Source organism: Ipomoea nil, unplaced genomic scaffold (genome assembly GCF_001879475.1).
Source record: "Ipomoea nil cultivar Tokyo-kokei standard unplaced genomic scaffold, Asagao_1.1 scaffold0688, whole genome shotgun sequence".
In the NCBI taxonomy this organism is placed as follows: domain Eukaryota; kingdom Viridiplantae; phylum Streptophyta; class Magnoliopsida; order Solanales; family Convolvulaceae; genus Ipomoea; species Ipomoea nil.
In genome coordinates this window covers 1,931,808-1,943,892 of record NW_017617116.1, presented here as the reverse complement: position 1 = coordinate 1,943,892, position 12,085 = coordinate 1,931,808, and the positions used below count along the sequence as shown (strand labels likewise).

Below are 12,085 nucleotides of genomic sequence, written 5' to 3'. Positions count from 1 at the left end.
TCGTAAGTGTGTTAAAATCCTTCAAATTCGAATCCAATTTTATACGATTTACCAACTACTTATAATACATTAAAAGAGACTATGAACCGAGACGTCTTCTTATTCCTTATTGAATCACCTTCACCTCAACGTTTGAGTTTATCTCCACATACATTCCTAAACCATGCTTCTTGGTAACCATTAGTAGATCCCACCCCCATAACTCTACACAAATGAGGCTGTTTTTTTAAGTAAAGAAATGGCGCGCCGTTATAGTTAACGGAGTGCGCATGTTTGGTGTATTAATCACCAATTGAAACTACAGTGTATCTAAACTAACACTGCCTCATGTATTATTTTTATATTATCAAATGAAACTGCAATTGAATTGAAATGAAACTGTAGTTGTGTTGAAATGAAACTGCATTGTATATATAAAATGAAACTGAATAACATTTCACATATTTGAGTGTATATTGTGCAATGAAACTGTAGTTATATCGAAATGATAATGTAGTTGTGTTTTAATGAAATTATAGTGTATATAAAATAAAATTAAATAACATATTTGAGTGTATAAATATCGAATGAAGTTGTAGTTGTGTTGAAATGAAACTGCAGTGTATACAAAATGAAATTGAATAACAGAGTTACATTTTACGAAACAGAGCGAAATGGGTACTGTTTCTTTTCATTAAACAAAACGACGTTGTTTAGAAAAGCTCGGTGTATAATTCATTATGCACCACGGTGCATGATATAATTTGTCTTTATTGTGAGGATGGACCATAATCATAGGAGGACAAGTCTAATTGGATCTGCGGTCCTGCCCCATACACAAATAATCCAAAGACAATGATCACCTATGAACTATAAAATTAAAAATAAATAAATAAATAACTTTTATGTGCCTACTTTCAAAATTCAAATAATGATTGCACATTTATCTCGTCATTTAAAAAAACAACAATTATATACTTTAAATGAGTCTAAAATCTTAATATCTACATACAAAACTTAACAAAAAGTTAACAATATGCATAAGTATGAAATTGAACTCCTAAAACAATGTTTTTAAGAAAACTTTCGAGTTCAAATGAGACCCGACCCAAACTCTATTGAATTAGTCTCATTAAGTAGGATCAAATACTAAGATCCACTATATAAAAATTATATATTGGCCCTGTTTGGTAAAAAATTTGCCTATAGATCAATTTTGACTTATTTGATTACTATTAATTGTTTGATTTAGTTAAAATATCAATATAAATGTTTGGTTAATTAGCTTTTTGCAACTCCAAAAGGCTAAAATTAAAAAAGCTACTCCTATCAACTTTTTCAATTAGCTTTTTGAGAAAAGAAATTATACCAAACAGCTATCAGCAAACAGCTAATTTACCAAACACTTTTCTAATGTTATCAACTATTTATACTCTCTAATTAATACAATCAGCTAACAGCAAACAGCTATCAACTAACAGCCATTTTACCAAACAGGACCATTATATATATTAATTACACTATGCATCAAGGCTCCAAGTGAACTGGTATAACAGAGCTTCTTGATCCCCTTCTATGTCCAAAGGAGAAACATAACTTTTTAGGTCTGCTACTGCTACCTTCACTACTACTAACCTCGGCCCGGTTGAGCCTTTGCCGCTGAACGGTGTTTTGGCTCGCTAGCTGCCGGCGGTCCACGGCGGAGCTCATTGACAGAGATCTCCTAATGGGCTCAACTGCAAACCGCTCGTCCTTTTCTCTGCAGATATCAATGCACTCATCCCCCAAGCTTTGGCTGTGTAATTTCAACGCTTTTTCTGGAAATTTCGGGATGGGAGATGGGCTAATGGATAGAGTCGGTGATAGCTCGCCTGGAATAATATTACAGGTACCAAATATACCATTATCCTGCCCAATTTCAATGACAACATAGTCTTCATCCCTGTCTGAGAAAAATGGATCTTTGGGTGCAGAAATTGGGTTTCTGCAAAGTGGGCAATTTGGGTTGTTTTGAAGCCAAACGTCAATGCAATCAATGTGGAAAGGGTGGCCACAGTTTGGTATAACTCTCACCTTTTCACCTTCTTGAAATTCATTTAAACAAACGCAGCATTCCCTGCTGTCTGACCCTTTCTTGTACTGCAAAACCGGGATCGATCGGATCGTGGATTCGTCGAGCCCTCGCCGGATTTCCCCCGCCGGGGAGTACACCGAGAAAGGGTCGTCGACGACACGGCGCCTTCTGGAAACGGAAAATCGCCTGAGAAGATCAATTCTGTGCCAGTTGAGACAGCACTTGATCACAAAGATGTAGTAGCTGAGTAGCAGGAAGCCGGTGGCTATAATTCCGATAATGGCGACGGCCGTGATGGGGAAACTGGCGGCGTGAGAATGCCTTGGAACGCCGAAGAATGGAGTGGGAGGAGGAGGAGGAGCCGCCGCCGCCGCCGGTGAAACGAGTTGTGGTTCTTGGCTAAGATCACCCATGAGATGAACTGAGCCGAGCCTCTATGTATTATTGGGGAGTTATTACAATTGTGCGCAACATTCATTATAATTTTAAGCAATGTTCATGGATCATTGTTGCGTGGAGTTCATAAATACGTGTATATGTGGGTTTTTAAGTGCGGCTTGAGTGTAAAAGGAAACAAAGTTTTTATTACATATTTGAGAAATGTCATTGTACATCACAATGGGTACGTGTGATTTAGTATTTTATCACCTTCGAAATCCTATTCAATACTAATATGATTAATTTTAGTGTGTGTGATCCTAATATTCGTTTCAGTTGAATATCTAATAGTATGGACTACAACCCTACAACATACTAGGTATATCGTTTTCTGTTGTATATGATATTGTTGATTCTAGTGTTAATCAACATTGTAACCTAAAGTTATACGTGAATAATGATACTAAATCACAGTCCTCAAAGTAACTACAAGGAGGGGCAATCCAACCAAGCTGGTCAGAAAATTAGTTTGGTAACTTGAACAATGATTTATCTCCTTAAGCTCCTTATTAACCGATTAGAATTGATTTACAAGTTTTATTCAGTGTATTTTTGAATCAAAGAACATTGAAGTCATGATATGGTTAAAAACTTGTGCATACGTGCAAGGATGTGAGATGTGTGTTGAATGATTTGTCTAAGAGTTGGTGACCTAAAAGAATTAAAAGCACCTAACTAAACAAGTGGTTAAATGAGATTGAATTGAATTAGGTAGGACTGCAGTGAACTAATTAATTATGTGGAATGACACAAGCTTCTCTTCCACTCAAGGAAAACAAGAAAATGGTTGTTTGGCTTCATCCTAAAATTTTGCATGGATCTCTATTTTCCTCTCAGCCTAACTTACTACGTACATTATATCCAGTAATAATTTGGCATTGACCTTAGAACAGTGATACCATGAAGCCAAGGACGACTAAGGAATTTAGGTATGTTACAAGATCTTAGGTGGTTACTCAATACTTTGCAACAGCAACGATTCCAATGTAAATTTATTAATTATATTGTGAATCATTAAGTTTGGATATATAGTGCTCCAAATAAAGGTAATGGGCTTTCAAGTTTGGACAAACTCGTCTAATGTATACGATAAGAATGTTTATGTTTAGAGAAATTTAATTGGATTAAACGTTATTATTCCATCCAATTTTGTTTATTAAAACTTGAAAAACTAGCATATTTTTGAGTTTTGAACCTGCCATAGGATATATTAGTGTGTGAGGGGCCAAATGAAATCATTAAGAAATTGAAATCCACACGAAATAGGCAAAGCAGTTTGGGGAGAAATTCAGTTGGTAGCCAAACTCAGATATATATCGCGCGGCGCATCAAACGTCAGATACGAAACCTACATATCCCATCAATTCAGAATGTCAATATCATAAATCCAACCTAACATTTTCAATATAGATAGCATTGACAATTAATTTCACAATGTAGAATGACATTGCATCTTCTAATGAATTTAGATTTTTCGTTCATTTTATAAAATTTATCATGCTTGCATATATTTTTTTTTTTTTTTGAAACAAATGAACAAACTTCATTAATGAACCAATAAATGAGAAATACAACCGGGTGAGGTATCAACCCACAAGTTAGAGTCAATCCCAAAATCAATCGCCCGTACTAACACATGAGCCGCTTGATTAGCTGATCTCTTGACATGATAAACACTCACGTTCCCAATGTCATTAGCAATCAAAACACATTGCTTAACAATCAAATTAACATAAGAGAAATCTAAGCTAGTGGAATTAAAAGCTTTGCAAAAATTTAAACAGTCTGTTTCAATGGCCATATAACCGCGACCAAAGTTGTGCAACCAAGTGAGTGACTCCTTTACTGCCGTCCGCTTCATGCTTGCATATTTAGTTGTTAAAAATTGCATAATTAAGTGTTCAAGTTTTCATAGTGAAGTTGATGATAATTACAAAAATGTCACCGTATTTTTTTTTTAATTTGATAAGATCCGTCGAATTTTTACAAAAGTAAAATTAAGATTGATTCTTATTTATCTCCTATAGTATTATTCTCAAATGATCCTTAGCATACATTTTATATACTAGTATTTCTTATGCGCAATGCGTAAAAAAATAGGTGCCCAATATTAATATTTTATATTAAAATTTTAAATTTATTTAGATTTTAGATATTTAAATTATTGTAAATAATAATAATAATGTAAAACATTTCTATAAATTTAATATTTATATTTTAAGAAATAACCAACATATAACCCTTTTTCAAAAAAAAAAAAAAACACTAACATATAACCCAAGTCCCCAATATATAATGTGTATATTATTATTATTATTATTATTATTATTATTATTATTATTGAAAATAAGAAAATATATGGTGGATGCATGTGCATGTTAGTAATAGTAGAAAAGATAACGAAAGTTATAACGGTAGGGGTATGTTTGTCTAAAATATTGTATAGTACAACATTTATAACATAATGTATCATAAAACTTAACGGAAAAAACAGACATAATATATATATATATATATATATATATATATATATATATATATATATATATATATATATATATATATATATATATATATATATAAACACACACACAATTTGACTAAACTCGAGGGTTCACTTCTAAAACATAACTTATAATCCGCATAATAAAAAAACTATATTATGGTAATAGGACATAATATGCAAATAAACGCATATTAAGCAAATAAATTGCACAATAAATCAATAATAACAATTTAGGGTCCGTTTGGAAATCCGGAAAAATGACTTTTGGAAAATGTTTTCTGAATTTCTAATGTTTGGATGCAATAGGAAAATCCAGTCAACTGAAAATATTTTTCATTGACGGTGGAAAATGAGGCATTTTCGCGAACAATGACTTCTGCCAAAATTTGGTGAAAGTCATTTTCCGCCAACACTCAAAACATGGTTCCCGCCGGAAACCACGGTTATTCTGGTTTCTAGTGGAATTTAAAAAAAAAAATTGATAAATAATATTATTATAAATATTTTTATATTCTAAATAAAATGTTTAAAATGTTTAATTATACAATTCTACTCATTTTCAGAAAATGAACCAAACACAGCAAGATAGTTTTCCAGAATGCAACTAAACACTGTAAAGAAAAATGTTTTCTAGAAAATGACTCATTTTTATAAAAAACATTTTCCCGAAGTCATTTTCATCCTTTCTAAACAAATCATTTAATATATAAGCATATCCAATAATAAAATTCAAATAATAATTTAAATAACAACATAATCTCAAATACAATTTACATACTGAATGTTTACAATTTGAATTGTGAACATTTAGTATGCAAATTTATAAACATTTAGTATGTAAATTGTGTTTTTTGAACGTGCGTCTACCTAGCAAGGTGAGTACGGGTCCACATAATAAATTACCTAATACACGGAAGGAAGAAAATGTTGAATCTTTTAATTCCTTTGTGTTTTACTTAAAATTGGGCCATATCACAAATGGACTTAAAATAATACTTAAATCAGACCAAAGAATTGCGCTACAAATTTGTTGGGCTCATTATTAAATAGTCATTATTATATAATACTTATTTAATTAATTGATTATTAAACTCTAAAAAAATAATTATTATATAATAAAAAATAATTAATGCTAAATATGTACATAAAATAAAAGTATAAATTATACCTATCACTAACCAAAAAGCAGTCCCAAAAATAATAATAACATGAAAAGGACCCAAAACATTTATAAAGACCAAGGCACACGATTTCTATATATATATATATATATATATATATATATATATATATATCAGACTGGGCCAAAAGGCCTAACTAATAAAACTCAATGGCCCAAAATGACGTCGTTTTTCAAAAAAAAAAAACGCGTCATTTAGTTATAAAAAAAAAAAAATTCGCGCGTGTTTTGCCGTTAACGGCGTTATTTTTTTTTTTTTGGATTATGAATGTACAGTTATGCCGTTATGAATGTACAGTTATGTCGTTATGAATGTACAGTTATGCAATTATGAACATAGAGCTCTAACATTATGCTCTAACATTATGAACTTACAATTATGAACATATAGTGATAAAATTATGACCATGGAGCTTTAAAATTGTGAATATAGAGCTTCGAAGATTATGAATGTACAGTTATGGAGTTATGAATGTACAGTTATGGAGTTATGAATCTACGGTTATGAGATTATGAATCTACAGTTATGAGATTATGAATCTACAGTTATGGAATTATGAATGTACAGTTATTGATCGAATTATGAACAAAGAGCTCTGACATTATGAACTTACAATTTTGAACATATAGTGATAAAATTATGAACATAGAGCTCTAAAATTGTGAACATAGAGCTTCGAAAATTATAAATGTACAATTATGGAGTTATGAATGTACAGTTATGGAGTTATGAATGTACAGTTATAGAGTTATGAACGTACAGTTATGGAGTTATGAATGTACAGTTATAGAGTTATGAACGTACAGTTATGGAGTTATGAATGTATAGTTATTAACATATAGTAATAAAATTATGAACATATACTCCTATAACGAAGCTGTCTGAAATTATTTAAAAAAAAAAAAAAAAAAAAAAAAAAAAAAAAAAAAAAAGGAGATAACAGTGCCTAACAGCACTGTTACCCGTGTCCAGCATGCATGCTGGACATGGGTCCATAGCATAACGATTGGCCAAAATGGGCAAATTATGTTGTTAACACGTGTCCACTTTGTAAGGTGGATCCGAATTATATTCAACATTTTTTAATTTTATACTCACAATTTTAGAATTGAATATTCATAATTTTAGATCTCAATACACAAAATTACAAAACTCAATATTCACAATTGCATAATTTTATATTCACAATTTTTGAACTCTATATTCACAATTACAGAACTGAATATTTACTCGATGAGTTGTTTTCAATAATTTTTTTTAAAAAAATCATTGGTTGTGAATATTCAGTTCTAAAATTGTGAATAAAGAGTTCAAAAATTGTGAATATAATCTGGGTTTACCTTGCAAGGTGGACCCCGATCTATGGTGATGAGGAATATACCCCGGGTTCAGGCTCTTCGTAAGCTCCGTGCTCCTGTTTGGGTCGGGGTCAAACGACTCGGGTCTTGGTCCACGGGTCAAAGTCAAACCCGCCCACGCTTGGGCCTATAAAAGGGGTATTGACCCTCCATTTTAGGGGTTCCTCCTCTTCCACTCTACACGCTCTCTCTCTAAAAGTGTATTACTCTCTAAACACTCTCACATCTCTCTACAAACACACAATTATGAATAAAAGAGGATCCCTTTGAGCTACTTTCTTATTGGCTACTCTATGTTATTCATACATACATCATGGTTCATACATACATCCTAGATACACGGGGATTAACCATATCATATGGCATAACTATCCACCAAAATGGGCAAATTATTGTGTGGACCATGGTCCACACAATGCTTTGTGGACCATGATCCACACAGTGTTATGTGAACCATAACAAAAAGTAAATTTTAATATATTAAAAGTATATATCAAGTGCATGGTTTTAAGCTTTCAAGTGCACATTTCGTATATAATTTATTTTAAGAGAGTCATTGATCATTAGGGAAGCCTATCACACCACATTTTTGCACAGAAGAAGGCTTCGCACTGGATCCTAAACATATATATATATATATATATATATATATATATATATATATATATTAGGGCATAAACATATATCATATCAAACAATATCTAAATAGCATATAAACTGAAAAGATATCAACAAATTCCAGAATACAAATATGCAATTATAGGTAATTTGAACAACTAGGAAGGTAGCAAAAAAATAAGCATATCGTTCATCGAAAAAGTATATCGTACTTATAATGTGTTGTAATTGTTTCCTTCTCGCCCATAATGTTTCCGGTGAAACAAATTACAGTATGGCAAACGGGAGAGATGAATAGCAAGAATGAAACGAGACAAAGTGTATATTGTAATAGCAGAGATATTATTCTAACATTAACATCATTATATTACAAAGCGTATATATAATTACCATCGTAACATAAAAAAATAATTACAGACATAAATACAACTATTACACAATCAACTCATAATGTCCACACTTAATTATATTTATAACATAATAAAAATTATTGAAATTAATTTTTAGACAATCATAACTTATCAAAATCAACTGAGTTTATCATGATATTCAAAATAATTGAAACTTTTCAATCAATTATGATTGTTTAAAAAGTACTTTCAATTATTAACTGAAAATTGACAAATAAATATTTACACAATACACTCCTAATTTTATTTAAGTGACAGAGTTTGTGTATAAATTAAAATGTGACCCACACTTTCTCCAATTGAAAGACTGCTCATTTTCAAGAATTAATGCGATGTTGGACTTTCAAATGACAAATTATGCTACACTATTCTAGTCAAATATCTTACCAACACCCACTACACTAATAACAACATTATTCTGTTCAAATGGTTTAAGACTTTACGCTGGAACTTTCTATGCTTTTTTTAAAATCCCTTTTTCATTTACCCCACTCTTGTTAAATCTACCTTAATTGATTGAAGTGATGAATCTCTAACTTATTATTAAAAGTCAAAAAGTTTATGCCTACCTGGCTCATATTTTGATTGTTAATGATTCATTCATACAGATATCGTTTTAAAATATAATATACGATGTGTCAAGAAATCGATATCTCACGGTTATGTAAGTATCAAATTTTTATTTTTCTTCTACATACATGTTTTTTTTTTTTTTACTGTATTAATCCAAGTTAATTAAACACATCATTTCATACTATTTAACGATTCAAATGCATTGAACCTTTGCAAGTTGGCATGATATATGTACAGACATTAATTACTTTCATTATATAATTACCTGTCTAATCATACATTAATTAGTTAAATTATGTCAGTGCATGCATGCATGAACTTAGGCATGGTGGTAAAATATAATTAAATACATATAATGCATACTATATGTACACAAGAATGACAAGAAGGGACCTACAATCCTTAACCTAGTATGTAATTGAATGGAAGTCATTCATCCATCTTTAATCAAAGTTTAAGGTCGGGTTAAATTTTTAGACCAACTGTCCAACTTAAAAAATGTGCCTACCATTCAGCGAGGAGATTAGTGTACTGTGAGGTTGACAAGATGGGTTTTGTAAGAATATATATTTAGGGAAAATAAAACTTTTTTTTCTTAAATTATAGGTTTATAGTACTTTTTTCCATGAGAAAAAAAATGTCACTTTAAGAATATTTAAAGGAGTAAATATGAGTACATGAATAACACGAAGAGTAAGTGCTATAAACTTAAAAAAATGTAATTTACTCATATATTTAACCTACTTTTTTTAGGTCAATGGACTAATGAAAGCCTATATATCTAGAGGTTACGTGTGGTATATATCCATTATCCAATTACAGTGATGGATTAGTCGATTAGATATTAAATTTCGAGCATATATAAAAGATTTATGCGTTTACTTTAATTTTTGGCTTAATTCTATTTTTAATTTTGTCATAAATTTATAGGTGATATTCCATATTTTTCTCAGAACATCATCATTTGATCTTAATATTATTATGGCATGATCATTTTTAGTTATTTGTTAATAAAATTATTGAGATGATATTAAATATAAGGACATTTCGATTTTTTTTTTTTTGGTACAAAGTGGATTGACCTGTTATAATTTTATTTTTAGTTTTTTTTTTGGGTTAAAATTTTATAATTGAAAACCTAAATGACCTTGTATTTTATGGAATTTAAACTGTTTTGTTGATGGAGAACAAAAAAAAAGATCATGCATGTCACAATAATACTATGACCCAAAGGGGATCTTATGACAAAAAATAAATAAATAAAAATAAAAATAAAAATAAAAAACTAAAAGTGGATTGTCAATTGTCATTTGTCACCTATAAATCTAGGACTAAAAAAGAATTAACTTTTAACTTTTTTATTTCATTTTTGTGTTCTCTATTATTTATTTTATGTTTTTTTTAAAAAAAAAAAATTATGAGTATGTGTGTTTTTAGTTTTTATTTGGTAAAATTGCACTTTTCGTCCCTAAGTTATAGGAAAATTGTTGAATTTGACTCTAAATATTGGTTATACTTACTTTTTGTCCCTAAGTTATCGTTGACGTTGCATTTTTTATCCCTTTACTAATTAGATATTAAGGACGAAATTTACAATTTTAGTATAATTCAGGGACGAAAAGTGTAACGTCAATTATAATTTAAGGAGAAAAAGTGAGCATGACAAGCACTCAGGGACCAATTCTACAATTACCTTATAATTTAGGGACGAAAAGTGCAATTTTTTCTTTTTTATTTAAAAGTGCAATTTAGGGACGAAAAGTGCAATTAGTAAAAGCACGAAACTTATGACAAAATTATTTATATAAAAAAAAAATTATAACGGTGTTATGATTTTAAGATTTTTATCACTTGAATAAGGCTAGTCAAGCTAAGTTGCCGGCTATGATCACTCAAATTATGTTGAAAATATGTAATTAAGGATCGAGAATAGTGCAATTGGAGAAAAATAAAACTTAATTTCTGTCTTATATATATCTGTAAAAATTTGATTAGATTTTTTTTTTTTTTAAATGTTTGATATTTTTGTAATTATCATCAACTTTAATCACTATGTAAATTTTAACACTTGAATACATTATCTTTAACAACTAAATATGCAAATCAGGTAAATTCTATTAAATCAACAAAAAAAAAAGTAAAATTTAAATCTAAACCGTAAATGCTAGACCGTAAGCAGTAAAAAATGAACCACTAAACAACTTTTATAGCATAATGTATTAAAAAAAAAATTTAACGGAAAAATAGACATAAATGAAGGATATAACCTTCCTCCACACATATTATGTTTTTAGATAATTAAAAGATACATAAGTCACATTTAGAGGTCTCGTCTCATGTTACAAAAATAGCATTCATGTATATGTCTCATTATTTAACATTCTCAAACTCTTTGTTGTACTCTGATCTATTCCCTTAATTTCCCATTACTCCATTAGTTTTCGATTTATCTCTTGGCTCACCTAAGGTTAGGGTATTAAATTCTATTAATATATTATTATATCGGTGATATTTATTAATTAATTGAGATTTTATAATATGATTTGGTAATAAATTATACGGCTTTACTGATGGTAGACTTGATTTCAAATTCATCACCTCTAATTAGCAGGACGGAGCCAAAAATTCTGTTGAGGTGGGCGAAGGGACAGATTCAGAAATTTTTTCAGTAAATGTGAAACATTAAAACAAAAAAGATCATTTAAAAAATAAATAATATAATATAAATTACCTAAGAAATATAGTTGTAAATATTGTTGGATATGGGCGAGAAATAAACACATCGAAACTTTATAAAAATATTCATAACAAAATATGAAACATAATTAATTTGATAAAATAATTTGAATAGAAAACACATTATAAATTACACAAACATCTCATTATCTACTATACTAATAAGAGCCCAAGAGAATTAGGCCTATAATGGGTAGAAAAAATGGCGGTCA

The 12,085-nt window shown here is 30.0% G+C and overlaps 1 protein-coding gene across 1 annotated transcript; it reads right to left on the bottom strand.

Moving 5' to 3' along the window:
• Window positions 1-1,057: 1,057 nt before the first annotated feature.
• LOC109175707 (RING-H2 finger protein ATL16-like) lies at window positions 1,058-2,614 on the bottom strand. Its single transcript, XM_019325040.1, has 2 exons — window positions 1,486-2,614; window positions 1,058-1,155 (listed from the first exon to the last, which is right to left on the bottom strand). Exon 1 carries the CDS (start codon window positions 2,464-2,466, stop codon window positions 1,507-1,509), a length of 960 nt encoding a protein of 319 aa, XP_019180585.1. The 5' UTR covers window positions 2,467-2,614; the 3' UTR covers window positions 1,058-1,155; window positions 1,486-1,506.
• Between the last annotated feature and the right edge of the window lie 9,471 nt (window positions 2,615-12,085).

Excerpts from the sequence above, each read along its gene's own strand:
- LOC109175707 (XM_019325040.1), bottom strand. The coding sequence starts at position 2,466 with ATGGGTGATCTTAGCCAAGAACCACAACTCGTTTCACCGGCGGCGGCG.